This window comes from Macrotis lagotis, chromosome X (genome assembly GCF_037893015.1).
Source record: "Macrotis lagotis isolate mMagLag1 chromosome X, bilby.v1.9.chrom.fasta, whole genome shotgun sequence".
NCBI lineage: Eukaryota > Metazoa > Chordata > Mammalia > Peramelemorphia > Peramelidae > Macrotis > Macrotis lagotis.
In genome coordinates, this window is record NC_133666.1 from 648,152,668 (window position 1) to 648,175,151 (window position 22,484).

Here is a 22,484-nt window from a genome sequence, read left to right on the forward strand (position 1 = left end):
TGACTAGGCCCCTGGCCCCAAGTGCCAGAAGCTTGGGAGAGTGCCCCCTGTATCCTAGGAGCAGAACTTACCTTTAAAAGTCACAAAATAGGCTAGAAAATGAGCAAAAAACAAAAAAAAAAAACCCTAATCATAGAAAAGTTACTATGGCTACAAGGAAGATCAAAACACAAACTTAGCAGAGGACAACAATGTCAGGATGCTTTCCTATGAAGAAACCTCAGTGAAGACTATGACTTGATCTGAAGCCCTAGAAGTCCTCAAATAAGAATTTTAAAAATAAAGAAGAAAAATTTAGCAATGAAAGGAAAGTTATACAAGAGAATCAGGAAAAATGTCAGTAGGTTAGAAAAAAAAGCACAAAAATTCATTGAAGAAAACAATTTCTTAAAAAATAGAGTTGAACAAATATAAAAAAAAATCCACTGAAGAAAATTTCTTAAAAAGCAGTCAAAGGGGTAGCTAGGTGGCACAGTACTTAGAGCACCAGCCCTGGAGTCAGGAGTACCTGAGTTCAAAGGCCTCAGACACTTAATAATTTGCCTTGGGCAAGCCACTTAACCTCATTTGCCTTGCAAAAACCTTGGGCAAGCCACTTAACCCCATTTGCCTTGTAAAAACCTAAAAAAAAAAAAGCAGTCAAATGGAAAAGGAAGTACAAAAGCTAATTGAAGAAAATTCTTTAAAAATCAGAATTGAACAAGTGGAAACTAATATCTCTTATGAGACATCAAGAATCAGTCCATAAAATCAAAAGAATGAAAAAATAGAAGCAATTATCTCATTGGAAAAACAACAGATCTGGCAAATAGATCCAGAAGAGATAGTTTAAGAATTATTGGATTACCTGGAAGCCATGATCAAAAAAAGAGCCCTGGACAGCATCTTCAAGAAATTATCAAGGAAAAGTGGGCTGATATCCTAGAACCAGAAGGTAAAGTATTCATTTAAAAAAGATCACCTCCTAAAATAGATTCCAAAATGAAAACCCTAAGGAATATTGTAGCCAGATTCCAGGTCAAGGAGAAAAATACTGTAAGAAAGAAACAATTCAAATATCATTGAACCATAGTCAGAATTACGGAGAACTTAGCACCTGGAATATGCTATTCCATTAGGCAGAAAACTTGTATTACAACCAAGAACCAACTGTTCAGCAAAATTGAACATAAGCTTTCAGAGGGAAAAATAGACAATCAATGAAATAGGGGACTTTCAAACAATTCTGATGAAAAGATGAGCTAAACAGAAAATTTGATTTTCAAATACAGGACTCAACACAAGCATAAGAAGGTAAACAGGAAAGAAAAAAGCCATGTTATTTAATAGAGTTAAACCATTTACATCCCTCCATGGGGAAAATGATATTTATAATTCTTAAGAATTCTATTTCTGGGGGCAGCTAGGTAGTTCAGTGGATAGAGCACCGGCCCTGGAGTCAGGAGGACCTGAGTTCAAATCCAGTGTCAGACAGTTAATAATTGCCTAGCTTTGTGACCTTGGACAAGTCACTTAACCCCATTGCCTTGTAAAAAAGAAAAAAAAGAAAATAATATGCACACTCATTTAACTAAAGAAATCTGAATTACCCTATAGAGAAGTAGAATGGGAAGGCCAAGGGGAAAAGAAAAGGGTGAGTCTGTTAGAAGGGAGGGGGCAGATTGAGGGAAGCAGTGGTCAGATGCAAAACACTGGTGAGGAGAACAAGGGTGAAAGGAGAGAGACAGAAATGTATAAATGGGAAAAATAGGATGGAGGAAAATACACGGTAATCAGAACTACAAATGTGAATGGGATTAACTCTCTCATAATGTGGAAGTATGTAACAGAATGGATTAAAAACTAAAATCCTACCTACAATATATTGTTTACAAGAAACACATTTCAAGTGAAGAGACACAAAGTAAAGGTAAAAGGCAGGAACAGAATATATTTGCTTCAGCTGAAGTAAAAAAGCAGGTGTAGAAATCATGATCTCAGACAAAGCAAGAGCAAAAATAGATCTAAGAGACAAATAAGGCAATTTTGTCTTGCTAAAAGATATCATAGCCAATGAAGTAATATCAAAACCAAACATATTTGCCCTAAATGTTATAGCATCCAAATTTTTTTTTTTTGAGAGAGAGAAAATTGGATTTTATTCATGAATCCTGCAGGATATGGGTACCTCACTTAGCATGAGGCACGAGGTAGGGTTATTACAGAAGGTATTATATAGACTTCAGAAATTCTTTCCCCTCTCTAGGATTTTTATAGGCTGTCAGAATTTGTGTTACAATCTAAGAGGTACACCCATTCCATGACATGTTCCTAACATGATTGACTCATGATAGCATCCAAATTTCTAATGAAGTTATGTTACAAGAGGAAATAGACAGTAGAACTGGTAGGGGCCTCAACCTCTCCCTCTACTAGATAAATATAACTACAAAATAAACAGGAAAGAAGTTAAGGAGTTGAATAGAATTTTAGAAGAGTTCAATATGATAACCTTCTGGAGAAAATTGAATGGTGATAGAAAGAAATATACCTTTCTCTCAGTGGTACATGGTATCTACACAAAAATTGAATGTGTATTAGGACCTAAAAACTTCACAATTAGATGCAGAAAGGCAGAAATATTAAATGCATCCTTTTTAGATCATGACACATTAAGAATTGCATGTAATAAAAAAGCCATGGGAAGATCGATTAAAAATTGGAAACTAAATAATCTAATCCTAAAGAATGAGTGGGTTTTATTGGGTCTATATCCTGAAGAGATTATGAGAAAGGGTAAAAACATCACTTGTACAAAAATATTCATAGCAGCCCTGTTTGTGGTGGCAAAGAATTGGAAATTAAATGAATGTCCTTTAATTGGGGAATGACTTAACAAACTGTGGTATATATATGTCACAGAACCCTATTATTCTATTAGAAACCAGGAGGGATGGGAATTCAGGGAAGCATGGAAGGATTTGTATGAACTGATGATGAGTGAGATGAGCAGAACCAGAAAAACATTGTACACCCTAATAGCAACATGGGGATGATGATCAACTTTGATGGACTTGCTCATTCCATCAGTGCAACAATCAGGAACAATTTGGGCCTATTTGAGATGGAGAATACCATCTGTATCCAGAGAAAGAATTGAATAGAATGAGTGAGTTAAACAACAAATCACAGAAGTATTAATTTCATCAAAGAGATTGACTGTATTGTGATAACATACCAAAATTTATGGGTTGCAACCTAAGCATTCTGTAGGGAAATTTTATATCTTTATATGGTAACATGAATAAAATAGAGAAAGAGGAAATCAGTGAATTGGAAATGCAACTAAAAAAGCTAGAAAAAGAACAAATTGAAAATCTCCAAGTAAACACAAAATTAGAAATTCTTAAAATCAAAGGAGAGATAAAAAAATTGAAAATAAAAAAAAGCTTATTGAACTAATGAAACTAACAACTGGTTTTATGGAAAAAGCCAATAAAATAGATAAACTTTTGGCTAATTTGATTGAAAAAAAGAATAAAACCAAATTATCAGTAACACAAATGAAAAGGTTGAATTTGTCACCAATGAAGAAGAAATGAAAGGAATTATTAGCTATTTTGCCCAACTAATTGCTAATAAATCTGACAATCTAGTGAAATGAATGAATATTTACAAACATAAATTGTTCAGAACAGAAGAGGAAATAAAATACTTAACCCCATTTCAGAAAAAGAAGTTGAATAAGCTGTCAGTGAGCTCCCTAAGAAAATAATCTCCAGAGTCAAATGGATTCACAAGTGTCACCAAACATTTAAAGAACAATTAATTCCAATATTATATAAACTTCTTGGAAAAATAGGCAAAGAAGGAATCCTACCATATTCCTTTTATGACAGCAATATGGTGTTGATACCAAAACCAGAAAGAGTCAAAACAAAGAAATTATAGACCAATTTCTCTAATGAATATTTATGCAAAAATCTTAGATAAAATATTAACAAAGAGATTATAGCAATTTATCACCAGGAAGGTATACCATGATCAGGTGGGATTTATACCAGGAATACAGAGTTAGCTCAACTTTAGGAAATTATCAGCAATTTTGACCAAACTTTTCTAAACTTCTCTTCTCCTTAACTTAATTAAATTTATCTAATTCTGAGAGGAATAAATTGTGATTCTCCTCTAGTCTGTAAACTCTGTTTCCTCTGGTAATGCATTTACTTTTTCCTTCAGGAATTTAGTGCTAGACCATTTGGTGCAAATTCAGTATGTGACTTTTGTAAACAACACTTGTTGAATTATGATTTCTTTCATTTATTCGCCTGTTTTTTTTAACCCTGTCTCTTCCTCAAAGTCTGTTTTGCTTCCAATTCTCTTTACATCTTGTTATCTTCTCTACTCCCTTTTCTCTTAGACTGTTAACTTTACTTCTCTGTTGGATACAATGAATTTGTGTACCCAGCAGTGTATGTGTGTATATAATCTGTCTTCTTTGAACCAGTTCAAATGAGAGTGAGGTTCAAGAAATGTCTATTTCCCCACATTTTCTTCTCCTTTCTAAAAATGCTTCCTTGTGTGCCTCTTTTATGTGAAGTATTTCCCCATTCTTCCTTCCCTATTCTTCCTTTCTCACCTTTTCATTTTTCAAGATCATCTCAACATAATGTCATGGAACACTATTGTTCGTATTAGAAACCAGGAGGGATGGGAATTTAGGGAAGCCTGGAGGGATTTGCATAAACTGATGAGTGAGATAAGCAGAACCAGAAAAACACTGTATACCCTAACAGCAACATGGGGGTGATGATCAACCTTGAAGGACTTGCTCATTCCATCAGTGCAACAATCGGGAACAATTTTGGGCAGTCTGCAATGGAGAGTGCTATCTGTATCCAGATAAAGAGCCGTGGAATTTGAACAAAGTTCAAGGACTATTACCTTTAACTCAGGAAAAAAAACCAGATATCTTATTGTCTGATTTTGTTATTTTTTAGACTTTTTGTCTTTTCTTTAAGGATATGATTTCTCTCTCATCACACTTAATTTGGATCAATGTACAACATGTAAACAAATTAAAGACTGACAGAGTGCTTTCTGTGGGGGAGTGGGGGGGAGGGAAGTAAGATTGGGGGGGAAATTACAAAACTCAATATCTTTAATAAAAAAATAAAATAAAAATGTGCTAGCCAAAAAAAAAAGATCATCTCAACATAATAGAATCACCTTCATGCCTTCTAAGAATTGTCCTACTTGCCCTAATGATGATAAAGTTACGTATATAATCTTATTTGGGAATATAAACAATTTTTAATTTTTACTCACTCATGTTTACCTTTTTATGCTTCTCTTGAGTCTTGTGTTAGAATGTCAGATTTTCTATTCACCTCTAGTGTTTTCATCAGAAATGCTTGGAAGTCCTCTATATCATTAAATGTATATTTTTTTACTCCTATAAGGTTATACTCAGTTTTACTAGGTACATTATTCTTGGTTGTAATCCTGACTCCTTTTCCTTCTGGAATATCATATTCCAAGAACTCCTTTACTATGGTAGCTATTAAATCTTGTGTGATCTTGACTGTGATCCCATGGTATTTGAACAGTTTTTTTTGGGGGGTGATTTGCTGCTTTTGTATTTTTCCTTTGACCCTGGCAGCTCTGAAATTTAGGTATAATTTTCCTGGGAGTTTTCCTTTTGGGATCACTTTCCATGATTGATGGATTCTTTCAATTTCTATTTTACCCTGTGCTTCCAAGATATCTGAACATTTCTTTATAATTCTTGAAATAGATGCCTAGATTCTTTTTTTGATCTTGGCTTTCAGGTAGTCTAATGATTCTTTTCTTTTTTGGTTTTTGAAAGGCAGTGGGGTTAAGTGATTTGCCCAAGGTCACACAACTAAATACCTGAAACTGGATTTGAACTCAGGTCTTCCTGACTCCAGGGCTGGTGTTCTATCCTTTGAGCCATCTAGTCACCCTAGTATAATGATTCTTAAATTATTTCTCAACTTATTTTCCAGGTCAGTTGTTTGTCCTATGAGATATTTCACATTTTATTCTATTTTTTTCAATATTTTGACTTTGTTTCATTGTTTCTTGATGTCTCATTCCCTAGTTTCCACTTAACCAATTCTAATTTTTATTATTTTATTTTTTTGGGTTTTTTTGCAAGACAATGGAGTTAAGTGACTTGCCCAAGGTCACACAGGTAGGTAATCATTACGTGTCTGAGGCTGAATTTGAACTCAGGTCCTCCTGACTCCAGGGCTGATGTTTTATCTACTTCACCTAGCTGCCCCACCACTTCTAATTTTTAAGGAATTGTTTTCTTTATTGAGGTTTTGTATCTTTTACTTCTTGGTATTCACTTATTCAGTATTTTTTCATGCCTCTTTTTTTTTAGGTTTTTTTTTTTGTAAGGCAAATGGGATTAAGTGGCTTGCCCAAGGCCACACAGCTAGGTAATTCATGCCTCTTTTATCAAGCTGTTGATGCTCTTTTGATAAATTTCTTGCATTAACTCTCATTTTTTTTCCCTAATTCTTCTTCAACTGATGTGAGTGATTTATAAAATTGCTTACTTTAGGTCTTCTAGGAATCCTTGTTGGTCTTGTGTCCAGTTTTCATTTTTCCTTTGAGATTTGTTTGTAGATGTTTTTAAGTCTTTTGTCTTCTTTAGAATTTGTGTCAAGGGGCGGCTAGGTGGCACAGTGGATAGAGCACTGGCCCTGGAGTCAGGAGGACCTGAGTTCAAATCCGACCTCAGACACGTAATAATTACCTAGCTGTGTGGCCTTGGGCAAGCCACTTAACCCCACTACCTTGCAAAAACTACAAAAAAAAAAAAAGAATTTGTGTCTAGAGCAGGGGTGTCCAACCTTTTAGGTCTTATGGGTTGGTATCTACCAACAAAAACCCCTCAAGGGCCACATATATAAAATTCAATAGGCATTCAGTGAATAAACTGCTCCCCACATCACCACACAACAACAAATGCAAGAGCATAATAACAAATGCAATGTCAGACTCCTGCGTGAATGGGCCTCAGTGTTGCAGATTGGAGGTCTGTGATCTAGAACTTCCTTGTGACCATATGGCTAGGTTCTTTTTTGTTTGTTGTGTTTTCCAGCTTTTTTCTTGATTTTAGACTTTCTGTTAGAGTTACATTTTCTTGCTTCTAGAGAGAATGGCATGGCTGTCCTGAGCTTCAGACTTTTCCATCCTGTTTTTATAACTATTCTGGAAGTCTATAAGCTTTTGTTGCTTTTTAAGGTGATGTGATTCAGGGACAAGGCCTATTACCACCCTCCTGGTCTGTACTCTAGTAGTCCTTAACCCAGTTGGGGTCCCTGCTCCATTTCGATTGCTAGAACTCTGGGAGCTTTAATTTGGAACTGCATAATTAGGTATAGAGTTGCTGGATGGTACCTGGTCCTATGCCTAGTACTAGTATTGTAGTCCCCTTTAACTTCTTCTGACCAAGGGTTCAGTCTTCTTACTATCCCTAGATGATAAATTCTCCTGGTTATTGTTGCTGCCAGCATGGTCTCCAATGCCCACAACTTTTGTTGTTTTATCCACACCCTGCTTCTGACCAGCAGTGTCTGCACACCTTTTTTTCTGCCTTTCTAAGCAGTCTTGGACTGGAAAAATGACTCATTGAGACTTTCTGTTAGTTATGTCTCTTAGAATTGTTTAGTTGTTGGGAGAGCTCAGCAAAAACAAGATGCATGGGTGAGAATAATACCAATCTTAATCCCCCATGCATAAGTGTTGATGAGAATCAGGCAAAATGGGGGTGGCTAGGTGGTGCAGTGGATAGAGCACTGGCCCTGGAGTCAGGAGTACCTGAGTTCAAAACCAACCTCAGACATTTAATAATTACTTAGCTGTATGGCCTTGGGCAAGCCACTAAACTCCATTTGCCTTACCACCACCACCCCCCCCCAAAAAAAAAGAATCAGGCAAAATGCTGAATGCAAGACCTTTGAAAGAGATGTATGTGGGCATAGCAGAAATTTGAGTTTGGTGCCAAGGACATGATTGTGAGTTCTTGCTATGTTATTCATGGTCTAAGTAGCCTTGGCTAAGATTAGTTACCAACCTCCATACCTCAACTTGCAATGCCCATAGGAGGTGCATTACCTAAGATTCCTTCTAGCTTTAAGATTGCTCCAGTTGGAGCATCCCTCAAACCTCTCCAGTCCAGTTATATGTTATAAGAATAACAGGTATTATTCCTTTGGGTTTGACAGCTACACCAGTAATTACTTATTTTCAGAGGGGTGTGTTGGGAAGATTACTGGATTTGATCTTAGTAGATCTTAGTAGATCTGGACCAGTTTCAGACTTGATATGTGTTACCTGGCAAATTGTTCAACCTTCATGAAACTCTCCCTTCCCTGTATATTGGAAATAATAATACTTTTCTCTGACTCTTAGAATTGCTGTGGGGAAACTCTCCAAATCTTAAAGGGATATGGAAATGAGAATTTTTTTAAAATTTTTTTTTTAAATGAGAATCTTGATAGTGATAACTACTATATAGTAGTTATCATATTTCATCCACAGATTGCTGCAGCATGAAATGAAATCTCTGACATTTCTTTGGTACTCCTCAATAATTCTTGCTATTTCTTCACAACTTTATAGACATTCTCATTTTATAATCAGGAAACTGGGACACAGAAATGAAGTTATGTATGTCAGGTGACCATAGGTAGTAGAGCATGGACTTGACTGTTGCCATTGCTCTTTGATTTTCAGTGATGACTGATAGTAGCTTAGCAGTCTGGGATGGGATCTTAGGATAGCTAAGTGCTTTTTTTTTTAACTCATACCTTATTTCTATTGGGTACAAATTCATTGTTAGCCATTTTTTCCCTACTATTTCTAGTCTAAAGATAATTTTTTTTGGTAGAGAAAATATGCAAAAATAAAAGCTGAAAACTTCTGCCTTCTCAAAGTTACTGTTCTCCCTTGCCTCCAGTATCCATCCTATCCCTCTGGGAACCCTTCCAGGGCTAAAAGTTTGTGAAGTGCAAATGGAATTTTCCTGTTTATAAAATAAAAGGTTGGTTTTAGCATTATGAAATAGAACTTTAGATACATATCCTCAAATTGGTCTTCCCCCCCAAAATTATTGTATATTTGATTAATTTTAGAAAATAAATAGAACATGAAGTTTTATAAAGCAACTGGTAGTAGTAGGGTTGGAAGAAAGAGTTGAAAAATTTGTTTTGAATAAATATGGGTATTATGGGTACATGAACCGAGAGACTCATTTGGGTCAGTTCTTTGTTATGCCCAAGTATCTAAACCAGAGGCAATGGGTAGAACTATGACAAGTGGTTGGAGGTAATAGAGAGATTTCAGCTTAGTATAAGGAAGGGCTTATTAGAGACTGGCCAGAAGAAGATAAAAAATATTCAAACACTTTCCTATCCATGTCTTTGGAGAGAGGGAATAGCACTGCATGGAAGCTCATCAAAGAAACCTTTCAAGTCTTGTCTACCTAGAGTGAACATTTTTCTCCCCCCATGTTGGAGACACTGGTGTTAAGATGGTTAGAAGGCAGGGGTAGAGAGAATTTGTGCTTGAGGGAGTAGAAAATTGAACATCCAAAGAAGAAAATACCCAAGTCACTGAATTCAATATATAAATAACTGCATCTTACTAAAATAGAATTAAATAGACTATTTCAAAACAGCTATGCTCTGTTCTTAAGGCATTGTTAATTGTCCTCACATGAAGATAAGCCAAAAGATCTTTTTTTTTTAGGTGCACACATTGCAGTGCATTTTCTAGACATTTGCCAGACTGGAGTCATTCCTGTTGTGACATTGAGGACACTTGATTCAACCTACCAGAGGGATTGAACACTTGTTCTATGAATTTCCTGTGCTTCCTTGCTCTCTCTCTCTCTCTCTCTCTCTCTTTTAGGTTTTTGCAAGGCAGATGGGGTTAAGTGGCTTGCCCAAGGCCACACAGCTAGGTAATTATTAAGTGTCTGAGGCTGTATTTGAACTCAGGTATTCCTGACTCCAGGGCCAGTACTCTATCCACGGTGCCACCTAGCTGCCCCCCTTGTTTTCTCTTTTCACCTTCTTTCCTTCCCTCACCTTTGGGTCCATGGGAAACTACTTTTGTCATTGACCTGTACATCTATCTTGGTGGAGTAAAGGGCCCCTGATGGATGTAGATGAAAGGGGAAAAAAATGACCTTCCTATTGGAGATGGGTCTAGAAGGCATTCCCTGGGAATGAGGACTTCCCTGTGTCACCCATGTTTTATTTTTTGCTGTGGGAATGTTTTCTCCCTGTCATGTGCCATCTGTTTGGTTTTTTTTACTTCTCTAGGGATTCTAGACCTTTAGCATACCATGTTCTTTCCTTTAGGCCCAGAGAGAGAAAGAGATTTGCCCAAAGTAACAGATGCGTTGAGTGGCAGGCTTAGGCACACTGCCTTCTGGTTTATTGTATACTGCCCTGCTCTGCTGACTCCCCTTTATTGCTTTGCTTCTTGGACAGGGTTTGAAGTCTGCCTCTGTTTCTACCTCTTTAATTTTTCCCTTGAACCTCAGTTTCTTAGTTTTTAAAATGAAGTATTCATGCTAGATAGTCTCAAAGGTCCCTTCCACCTCAATTTTGTGTGATAGGTTAGGAAATCTCTTTTTAGTGGAACTTCTTGTCAGCCTCCTTCTAGTATCTGGTAAAATATCCTGGTAAAATAATATTGGGTGGCTCAGTGTGATGGGGTAGGGAGAAGCTAGAGACAGATAAGACAAAGTCCTTGCTTTTCATGTGTTTACTGTTCATTTGGAGGAAGACCAAAAATAAATGAAAAATGTATCTCCTGCCTTATTTTCTTCAGTGCTAGATGAGTGTTATAGACCTTGAAAAAAGGGAGAAATGATTAGAGGCTAGTGAGATGGAGAGTTGAAAAAAGGGAGAGTTATCTCGGAAACAGAGTGAGAGGGTGTTCCAGAAAGGAGTAAGGAAAGTTACTTGGTTCTGGGGACAGTTTTGTCCAGGAATGAGATGAGGTCTGTGTAAGGGAATGGTGGAACACGTAGTTCAGAATAGTAGTTAAGGTTGGAGCACTGTTGTGTGGGAGGCTGACTGCAACAGCAAAAAGAATGGGGAGTGACAGAATGAAAGGGCTGAGGGAAGAGGAGTCAGGTTAGATTCAATAGAAGAGAATCATGGTGGTGGGGACTGGAGAAGCCTGGGGGGGGGGGGCGGTTTCACCTTTCCAGGCTTACCCCAAACCCTCTAATCCACCTAGATTCTTAGTCAGGCTGATTTTCACCAAAGTACATTTCTTGTTCTTTCAAGCTTTCCACATGGTATCATCATTATTTTTCTGTTACAACAATAACAACCATAAATATGTGTTGTTCTGGTAAGATTGAGATTGCTAGCCATTTGGTCTATTTTCCCACCTTTGAAAACAAACCTGCACAAAGTAGTCCCTTGTCTAGGCTGCAAGGGACTATTTTATTTGTGACCTCAACAAAGGGAGTGGAAGAACATAGAGCTGGGAGCAAGTAGTCTTGTCACAATGACCAGGAGAGCAATGGCATAACCCCTGGGTCCTTTGCTAAGGAATCAAGGCCTTTTCTAACTCAGATCTAAATGCTTCAAACTGAAGGACCTGACCATGTGGCAGAGGCTAGCAGAAACCTATACCTTTCATTGGACCTACAAATTGGTGACATTGCCTGATCTGACCACTGAGTATTGACTTTTTCTCTCCATGGCCTTGCCACAGAACAGATCTTAATGTCGTCATTCCAAAATCCTAGTTCAAAATCCAGACCTTTCCCTCTGTGCACCCAGATGCACATCTTGGTAACATTGAATGACCGGAATTACTTGGTTCTCCGGAGCTCGGTGATGGGAATTTTGTCTTCCTACAATCATGTGCCCTGTACCCTGTCAGCCCCCACAGGTGCCAAGAAAAGTAATTCTTTGAACACCGTTCAAGTCGCAAATGGCTCAGAGCCAAACATCTCCTTGAAGTCCCGAACAATGTCTGGGATGGCTTCCAAAACGAGCACGACAACCGTGCAGAAGAGGATAGCCCATGTGCCCTCCCTACAGGTAATGCATGTTTTTCCACATTGAATTCAATAAACGTTTATTAAGTACTAGGCACTGGGTATATAAATATAAAACCAAAACAGAACTTACCTTCAAAAGACTGAGGGGAAATGATCGGAATAAAGACATAATAGATACAGAATAACCATTTCATTTTGGTCTGGGTATGGGGAAACTTCTTTGCTGGAGGTGGTATTTCATCTGAAACTTGAAGGGATCTGGGATTCTAGGGTGGAGATGAAGCACCTCCTCCAAGGCCAGCTGATAAGACTTCACATTTTCAGGACTACATTGAACCAACATTTTGGGAGCAAATATAGATAGATCCCTTTGGGGGAGGAGCTTTGGGATGTGCTGAAAGTTTCATCAATCAAAAAAATAAAGTAAGAACTTTTCTAATTAAGATGATATCCCTGGTCTCAAGAAATTTTATCCTCCAGTCACACATTAGCCATTTCTCCCAAAACAACCAAGTATTGCTTTATCTCCCTTGCCTTGTAAAATTTTGACCCTTGGCTTGTGAGGCAAGAGATTTTGAACTTCAGATGTACACTCACTTGGTCTTTACTTTGACTTCTGGAGTTCTTGAAGACTAAAGCATTAGGAGAAAAATCAGCAGATTGTTTTGAGGGAGACTAAAAGACTTGGAAATTGTAACTCAGAATGTTTGGCAGTTGATAGGCCCAGACAAAGGTGAGAATGTCTTCTAGGAGAAACAAAAGATAGATTCTTCTTGTGTCTATCCTAATGTGTGGTCAGTTTCCCTTCTTTACGTCTAGGCGATTCTTCTTGTGTCTATCCTAATGTGTGGTCAGTGCGATTCTTCTTGTGTCTATCCTAATGTGTGGTCAGTTTCCCTTCTTTACGTCTAGGCTTTCTGGAACGGTGGAAGATTAGGATTTTCTGCTGATCCGTGGGGTTGTGGAAGCTGGATAGGAGTGGGAGTCTCCAAAAATACCTTTCACACACTTCGGTTGTCCCTGTCTGACCCCCTGCCTAGTAGAGTACTTTGAGACCTGGTTATGAAGCCCCCTTTTTAGGAGCAAATCCTCTGCTCCATGTCCAACTATTTCTGACTTCCTTAGGGACTAGCATCGCCCCCTTTGAATCCTTTGTCACACATTCTCATGTGGCTGCTCTCCTATTTTTCTTGGTGATGCGGTTATTGTGCCCATGTCCTCCTTACTAAGCTTTTCCTTCTACCTTTTTGCTACTTGACTTCCTTTCCCTCCTCCTCCTCCTCTTCTTCCTTATTCACTCTTTCCCCTTCCCTTTTCTTCTTTTCATCCCTTCCCTTTTTTCTCCTTTTCTCTTTTATTCTTTTCTCCATTTCCCCCATTTTCTTCCCCTTTAATTTTTTTCCCCTCTCCTCACCCCAAATCTCTTTTTTCTTTCTTCCTATTTCAGGGGAAAAGAAGAATTCAGATGATAGTATCCCTGGTCTCAAGGAGTTCACAAGTCTAGTAGGAAGTAAAAATACAAACACAGACAAGTGATTCATATTACACTCCTACTAAGTGCTTGTCTAGGGGCCTTTGAGGGGGAAGACTGACAGGACAGGAAAGACCTTGAAGCTGAACTTAAAAGGTTAGATTAGAAAGTCACGAAATTGTTGATATGACAGGCAGTCTTAAAGGTGTTGAACTGAGGGTGGCTAGGTGGCGTAGTGGATAAAGCACCGGCCTTGGAGTCAGGAGTACCTGGGTTCAGATCTGGTCTCAGACACTTAATAATTACCTAGCTGTGTGGCCTTGGGCAAGCCACTTAACCCCATTTGCCTTGCAAAAACCTAAAAAAAAAAAAAGGTGTTGAACTGAAAAATGCTACTAATAGTGAGTAGTTTTAAGCTCCAACACAGTGCCAGACACTATCTTAAGTGCTGGGGATATAAAGGAAGGAAAAAAACCATCCCTGATTCTCTTGGTGCTCAATCTAATGAAGGAGAAAACATTTAAACAATTATGTACAAACAAGCTACATGCAGGATAAAGAGGATGCAATTAACTGAAGGGAAACGTTCAAATTAAGTGGGTTTGGGAAGGGTTTTTGTCTTTCTAGATTATAAACTTAGACTATTTCCACTGAGTTTGGGGCTAAAAGATTCCTACCACCACTTGCCAAGGCTATCATCAATGTAAATAACAATAGCATCTCCCTTTTATGATTGTTTAGGACCAAAGTTGAGTTTGAGGGGAAAGGTTGACTGACCAGGCAGGAAGTGACATTGCTGTTGAACTTCAGGGAGAAGATAACTGGTGGATACTTTTCAGGCCTAGGGCACCAGGTGAACAAAGGCATAAAGCAGGAAAACATTTGTTTTCTGGGGACACTTCTTTACATAGGGTTCTTAAATTAATAAATGCAAATGGATTAGCTCTTTAAAATCCTACAACAAATTAGTAACAAGCATCATAAATCCATGGTTGATTTTCCCCAACAGTATTGGTACTAACTAGTTAAACATTTAAATTTCAGCATAGGAAATGGCAGTGGTCCTTAGTTGCTCCCTGCCCCCCATCTGTTGAACAGAAAATAAGCTAAACCTCTTCAAACTCCCTTATACACACACCCCTACTGCTCGGGTAACACAGTAACAGCCTGAAAACCCTCCCCTCATCTCATGTTCCTTGGCCTAAGGAACTAAGACCTAAGGCTGAGAAGAGGCAGTCTTGGACTCTTGGAGGCTGGGCTAGTGGAGCCAAATTGGCAGCTTCCTGTGAAGCACAGATTTCTCTGTCTCTGTGGGACATGAGCCAACCAGGGCTGACTTCAACAGACTCCTCCCTAGGAGGACAGGAGTTTAGAAAAAACCACAGCAACTTCTAAAACAGCTTCCTGAAGTGTTAGAGGAGGCTGTGTTGTGTGTCATTGGAGGGACAGCCTAGACTGGCAGGATCAGAACCGTGGACAACAGAAGCTTTGGGGACTGGAAATGAGTCACATCATGGGGAAGCAGGTCTTAAAAAGGAAGTTATGAAACTGTTGACAGGGAATCTTAAAAGATTTCATTTGTTGAATTAGAAAATTCTGCTGCTGATAGTATTCATTCAGTACTATGTACTGAGCACTGTACTAAGTGCAGGGAGACAGAGAGGAAAAAGAGTGCTTTGACTTAAAGGAATTCAATTTAATGGGGGAAACAACATACAAAATAACTATGTACAAACAAACTGGATAAATGGAAAATATATCAGGGAAGGTGCTGAAATTAAGGTGGGAAGGCTTCCCACAGGACACTTACTGATCTTTCTTTTGTCTTTCTAGAGTGTAAGCTTAAATAGACCAGTCATTCCAACTGAGTTTGGGGCCAAGGTTCCTACCAACATCCGCCAACGTTATCTTAATCTTTTTATTGATGAGTGCCTGAAGTTTTGTCCATCACCTCAAGAAGCTTATGACAAGGTCAGTATCCATGATAATTATTTTGCTATGTTGTGAATGTGGGGGGGCTGACAGTGGGGAGAGGGTTAGTTTGCCAGGGTTTGACCTGGTACAGTCAGTGTGTTTTGGCCAGTATGTTTTCTACAGAGGGGATTAGGAATCACCTATTGATCTTAAAGCTTTCCTTGGTAGATCTCCAAGTTGGTTTCTGCTGCCCTGTACCTCATCTTTTCTTATCTCTTCTCTCAGTGATTAACCAGACTTTCCAGGAGGGAGGTGATAGAGGCAAGATCCCAGGGTATTTGTCTTGTATTTTGAATTAGTTAAATAAAAGACTATCTAGAGTTTGAAGGACCCTTAGAACTCATCATCATGATATCTAGAAGTTGGGGGGGAGTATCAAGAAACCTGGGTTTAGGACAAAAGACTTGAGGGTGAGACCTCTGGCTTTGGCTTCCTATTAGTACTTAAATTTATAGACTGATCACTCCCTGCTAAGCCTTATGAACTTCCTTTCAGTGAGTGGGTTTCACTAGATCTAGATCCTGGCAATTTTTTCCAGCTCTGATTTTCTATGATCTGATCAGTTCTGGATTTTTTTTTTGAGAGATTTTCTTGGGATAAGTCCTGAATCAGGATGAGCAGGTAGGAAAGGACCAGATCATTTTGTGGAGAGAGGCAAAATTGGTCTGTTATTTCATTATCTGACCTTGCAGAAAAATATTAATGAAATGAGTCTGTACATATCCATGCTTCTTTGAGGCATTGTGGTACGGGGACAGAAACTGGACAAATCAGGAGGACCTGGGTTCAGACCTTATCTTTGTCTTATCAATGGGGCAAGTCTTGCCTCTACTGTAAAATGGAGTTAATAGCAATACCTCCTTCCCAGGATGGATTGTTAAGGACCAAGTGACATAATGCAGGTAAAGAACTTGGTAAACTTTAAGGACCTGTGTAAATTTGAGTTATAATTTTTCATAGTTTTTATTTTTTCTGACCATGTCAAGTTACATCTAAGGAAACTGAAGCTTGGATTCAGAGAACTACCCAAGGGCACACCAGTTTGAGCTCTTGATTCTGCAGTAGTTGGAGCAGCCATTTGAATATTTCTGAACTAGTGCTGCCCCTCTTTCTACAAGATAGGAAACATGTCTGTGGAGCTGAGGCCACTCACCCAAGGTCACTTAGATAGTTGCTATTGGCACCACCTCCTCTTTCACTCCCAGTGATCTCAAGGTTTCATGTCCTTGTCTCTTCCTCTTATTCTGAGCTTCCTTGGCTCATGCTAACTAGGATTTTTAGGGAAATTCAGGGTTTTTGCTCTTTCTTTATTCTAAGATATACATTTCTTTGCTCAGTCTCTGTCCACTCTAGGAAATAAGGAAACTCCTATCCCTCAAAGAACATTCTCATATGAAAATACCAGTCCTAATTTAGTCCTTGATGCCAAACTTATTCAATCTAGTTGCATTGTGTTATTTAATCCCTCTCCTACTCTCATCTGAACTCAGTGAAAGTTGAGATTAAATCTCAACATCATGTGTTTTCTTCACAGGCTTTATCTGAGGAGAAGGTGGCCTATGAACGGAGTTCAAGCAAGAATATCTACCTGAATGTGGCTGTTAATACCCTAAAGAAACTAAGGAGTTTAGGACCTGGTTCTGTACAGTGTGTAAACAGTAAGTACGGCTATTTCCTTCTCTGAATATTGAAATCTAATTGATGTTCTTCCCTCAAGGTCTACAGTTCTAACAGCATTAGCTGTGTGGAAACCATCTGAAAACCCTGAGAGGAGGCCCTTTAAGCTGCCTTCTATGCCCTAAATCTTACCCTTTTCCTAGGGATGCCCCTTAGGTCCTCTCTCAGCCCAGTGATGCTTTCTTTGAACACAGTTCAAACAATGAACTTTGTTGTTCAAGCCCACAGCAGAGAAGAAAGGTCATGGAAGGGCATTGTTAGAGAAAGCAGGAAGAAGTGACTGGATAACAGAAAAAAATCTAGCAAAAACAGGCTAGGCCTTTCCCTGGGGAGTCTAGCATCCTCAAGTTCAGGAGCATGGGAATTAGAAGGCACCCTAGAGAATAGCCAGTCTACCCTTTTCTTTTTTCCTAGAGGAGGAAACAAACAGTTGCTTGGAGAGGTTATGGCTTTCCTAAGCAGGCAGGTAGTAAGTATCAAAGCCAGGGTTTAGAATCCAAATCCAATGCTTTTTCCTGATCCCCCTCCTTCAGTGCTGTGGCAGATAACCCCCCAGGAAGTACAGCTTTAGGTGTTCATAAGTTGAGCAGCTGGAATCCTCAAGAAAGAGATAATTTTTCCACATTATTATAAAAATCAGGAAACTGGATAATCAGTTTTCAGAAGGATTTCTACCCAAAATAATTATAAAAATTATAGCTATTTTGTCATTTAAAAGAGGCAAACTTCTGTTATGTGGCAACTCTCCTTTTTGAGACCTCAGGGATGCCACAGGCTGCTAAACAGATGAAATGTTAGTACCAGGTGAGCTGAGTGGGTGGGGGAGGTGCTGCAGCTGCTCTGCATTAGGCACTCCAGGGTTTAGCCCTGAAAGGACTAGGGCCATCAATTATCATTATACTTGAAAGTAAGTGTTCATTCTGCAAAACATTTTTTCTTTGCCTTTGGGGGGAAAATGTGTTGCTTAAGTTGAGGCAGCTTGGTCTCTGGAGGTTGTCTTTAGTCTGGTTCTGGACCTTTTTGAGACAGGGTGGGCTGTGGAAAGAGAACATTTGGAATCTGAGGGGTCTGGGTTTGAATCCTGGCTCTACTACTTAGGATCTTGCAATCCTAATGTACAGCCCTGGATGCAATCGAACTTCTGCTAGCAAGACATGAAATAATGGAGAACAAGACTATAGTTGATAAATAAGTGATAGTGTAATAGTAGGGGTGATGGGGATGATAGCAGTTGACATTTCTTATTACCTTGCTATTTGTTTTTCTATTTACAAATCACTTTATATTCATTATCTCATTTAGTGCAACAACCTTGTGAGGGAGGTAATATATGTATTATTCCCAGATCAGAAAGAAGATAATGCTTAGGTCTTGGTAACCTATCTAAGAAGTATTGGAGTTGGTATCTGAACTCTTCTGACTGCAAATCTAGTGCACTTTGCATCATATTACAACTGTCTCTCAGTCATAGAACAAATTAGTATATCTGGGCTAATTACAAGGTACAGAGAGTAATTGCTGAGAGGGTGATGGTAGAGGAAAAAGACAAATGGGTTGCCTGGGGCCTGATGTATCAATGTCTGTCACCAAGATAATGAAGTTTGTGATGTTCTTGGAACATCCAGTTACATAGATTTATAATGTTACAGATGAGAGATCCTTTGGAATACAATCAGAATTGAGAAGGCTCTTATCACATGGAATGCCAGAGCTGGGAGACTTTTAAAATACAAAATGTCAGAACTGGGGAGGATCCTTAGAACAAGGAGGTCAGAACCGAAAGGATCCTTAGAAAACAAAATGTCAGGGATGAGAGGGCCCCTAGAATGCAGAATGTCAGAGTTGGGAGGGACCTTATGACACAAACTGTCAACTAGGATGACCTTAGGATACAGAATGTTAGGGATAAGAGGACACTGTCATATATATATATATATATATATATATATATATATATATATATATATATATATATATAAAAATCCATCCTACTTATTTTATAGCTGGAGAGCCTAAGGCTCAGCGAAGGAAAGGAACAGTGCCAAGGTCACTCAATCCGGACCTGCTAAATTACCTTTCAGTATTCATTTTATATTTCGTGACATCTTAGCTAATTGGGGATGAGAGCATCTGAAACTTCCACATGGAAGCAACAAGTCCAAATAACATTTATGCCAAAACAGTGTGCCTCCTTTCCCTCTCTTCCAGTGATTATGGACTTTCAACTAAACATTAATTCTTTGTGATTCCTTATTCCATGAGGAGAAAGGAGGGGGGTACCATAATAGAAATATAAACTAAGGAGTTTCTTCTTTGACAACATCATATTGGCTGTTTTAGGGAATAGGTATAGAGAGGGAAAGACTAGGGTACTTTTAGTGGCCCTATTTGAAATGGAAATAAGCTCCTTTCCCCAAAGCGTGATGCTTTTTCATACATTCCCTCTTATTCCTTTTCAAAGCTGCTGTTTTTAAAAGGTAAAGGGCCACTAATGGAGTAACTTTTGAATGTCTTCAAAGCGCTAGACTGGCCTTTAAGGCATATTTCTGTTTCACACATTAAGCCTCTGAGAAGAAAAAAGAGAAGAGGGTTAAGACATTTCATTATTGGCTCTCGAGAGGGTACATTAAGCAATCAATTTGTGCTGTTCTCCTAATTTTCTTGATCTCATCTTCCTCACCCCCTCCATCTCCATTATCTTTGCAACCATTACTCGGAGAGAACTTGGGAAGGTTAGCTTTAGAATGCCTGCCAGTTAATGATTGCTACAAAGTACCTGTAAACCATTAGATAATGTGTTAAATCTATTCCCCAGTGAGGGCCTCCATAGTTCTTACTTTCTAGTCCTTCCCTTCAGTGTGAAAAACTTAGCCTGCAGGGATCTTTCAGGGGATGAAGAGAATGAAGTGGGCTCTGAAGAGGCACCATCTGGAACCTCTGGCTAATGGAGCCTAGGATGCCCCAGAGCCCCAGAAGGGCTTGGTCTGACTGTCACTTTAGGCATACGCCTTTCCATCTCTGTCTCCTTTTGGTGCTAAAGATTTTTGTTTGTGCAAACAGTTCAGTTTTCCTATCAGCCCTCCTTAATTAATTTTCCCTTTTTGGATTCACAGGTGAGGGCACTAGAAGTCAGTAGAGCTGACTGAAGGATGGGAAAGGGTGGATTAAAAAGGGTCATTTGTCATTTTGTTCTATATTTCAAATAGAAAAAACTTAAGACCTAAAGAAGGTACCATGATGGGTTGGGGTGGAACTCTGTCTAAAACCTTGGTCTTCTAATATCTAGTTCAGATCTTTCATGGCAAGAGACTGATTTTAGAACAGAGTTTGGCAATAGCCCATTATGTGAGCTCCTCTAGGGGAAGAGGAAGCAAAGAAGATGGGGACAGGACGTTAGGGAAGAAAGAAAATGAAAGGAAGAAAAGAATTGGATTTGAGTCCAAATGGTGAAGACAATCATTAGTGATTATCTCACCCCCCTCCTCATCCCCACCCCCTTAATTCAACAAGAGTTTGGAGCTATGGGGCAGCTAGGTGGTGTAGTAGATAGAGCACCAGCTCTGGAGTCAGGAGGACCTGAGTTCAAATCCAGCCTTAGACACTTAATAATTACCTAGCTATTGCAAAAAAAAAAAACAACTTAAAAAAAGAGTTTGGAGCTAATACTGTCTGTCTCTCCACATACATACACACAACCATATGATTAAATACTCAGCAGCACATAGACTGCTGTGGGAAATCAGAGAAGAGGAGATTACTGAGAGTTGGGGTCTTTGAAAACCTTCACAAAGGCAGTATGCCCCAATTGGTTTGGGTATTTTGGCCAAGATAAAATTGACAGTCTTCCTGTTATCAGAGAACTTACCATACAGTTGGGGAGATAACAGTGAATGAAAAAAGATAAAATATGCCATCTTAGTTGTTCTGTTTAGTACAGAATGAATGACAGACCTCTCCTTAAATTTTCAATTGGGTCAGAGGGGGGGAAGACCTCCCTATGGACTTCCTAGAAGGAGTGGGTTGAGCTGGACCTCAAACTACTGGGAACATGTGAAGAGGAGGGACCAGGATGGGAAAGAGAGGGTATTCAAGGAGTGATGGAGACTCAGATATGGCAAAGCTCACCATTTTCTTTTCTTGGTCCTTCCTTCCCATTTGGATTCAGTCTTGCCCAGTAGGCATGATGTCTCCAATGGTGAGAGTAATAGATCAGGTTGTTCCTCCCGCCCCCCTGCAGAGAACAGCAATCGGAAGGTGGTGTCCCATGAAGCTGTGCTGGGGGGAAAACTGGCCACAAAAACAAGCTTTACACTGAATCGATCGGGTAGCCTCAGAGCAGAGGATTTGACAGGTAAGAACCTTGTTTCTTCATGTTCATGCCTTTAGGCTTGCATATGGCAGAGAAGGGTAGGAGGGTTAGAATGGGTGACACCCTTAGCTTTCTATTTGTAAATTTTACCATTCATATTAGAATACTAGACTGTCAGTGGTGGAAGGGACCTCTTATAATGTTAGCTAGAAGGGGCTTGGGGATCATCTAGTCCATCTATAATTATCTAGTCCATATAATATGTGAGGAAACTAAGGTCAAGAGGGGAAGGTCTTATGGTAAATCAGTGACAAAGATGCACCTAGAACCTATTTTCCTCTTGATTTCTAATCCTGGGATTTTTTTTTTCCATGTTGTATCCTGTGTTACTTCCATTCATTTATAACAGATCAGGTTTGCCAAAGAGATTTACTGGTTAAGAATCCAGGGAAGACAGATTCTTATATTGATGATTAAATGGGAGAGGGACTTGGAGTCCCTTCTATTTGTCCTAGCCTCTCACCCAAGCCCACTCCCAGCCTCCCATTTGATGGGCATTGTCTCTCTAGTCACTCCTTCTCAAGACACCTCTGATTGGTGCTTATGAGTTATTAGATGCCTATTTGGTTCAGGGGACCTTTTCACTGGCCTGGGTCACAAAGTACATTCTTCTTCCTAGTTGCCCTTTTGGAGAGATGCTTATATTAGTCATGAACTGTTGGGTGAAAAATCAAAGATGACTTAGTGTAACCCATCCCTGTTACAGGAAGATAACTCTAAACTTATTATCTAGTGCAACAGTTCTCAAACTTGTTGGTCTCAGGACCCCTGTATATTCTTAAAAATTATTGAAGACTTTCCTAATTTACCATATTAGAAATTAAAAGGTCTTAGTTAAACCCCCCCGAAAGGAACTCAGTGACCCCTGACCACACTTTGAAAAACATTACTCTAGTGGTTTGGTGATGGCTTCTTTAGGTAGAAAAAACTGTCAGGGACAG

The 22,484-nt window shown here is 39.0% G+C and overlaps 1 protein-coding gene across 7 annotated transcripts in view; it reads left to right on the top strand.

Moving 5' to 3' along the window:
* The window catches only part of REXO1 (RNA exonuclease 1 homolog), a 94,434-nt gene that overhangs the window by 51,214 nt on the left and 20,736 nt on the right, over positions 1 to 22,484 (top strand). For 5 of the 7 annotated variants that reach the window (XM_074204679.1, XM_074204680.1, XM_074204678.1 and 2 more), the window contains exons 5-8: positions 11,932 to 12,092; positions 15,357 to 15,494; positions 17,032 to 17,155; positions 21,340 to 21,525. In XM_074204679.1, the coding sequence (XP_074060780.1) occupies positions 11,932 to 12,092; positions 15,357 to 15,494; positions 17,032 to 17,155; positions 21,340 to 21,525 (609 nt within the window). The remainder of the gene's footprint in view (positions 1 to 11,931; positions 12,093 to 15,356; positions 15,495 to 17,031; positions 17,156 to 21,339; positions 21,526 to 22,484) is intronic. The other 2 variants (XM_074204681.1, XM_074204682.1) reach the window with 2 other exon arrangements.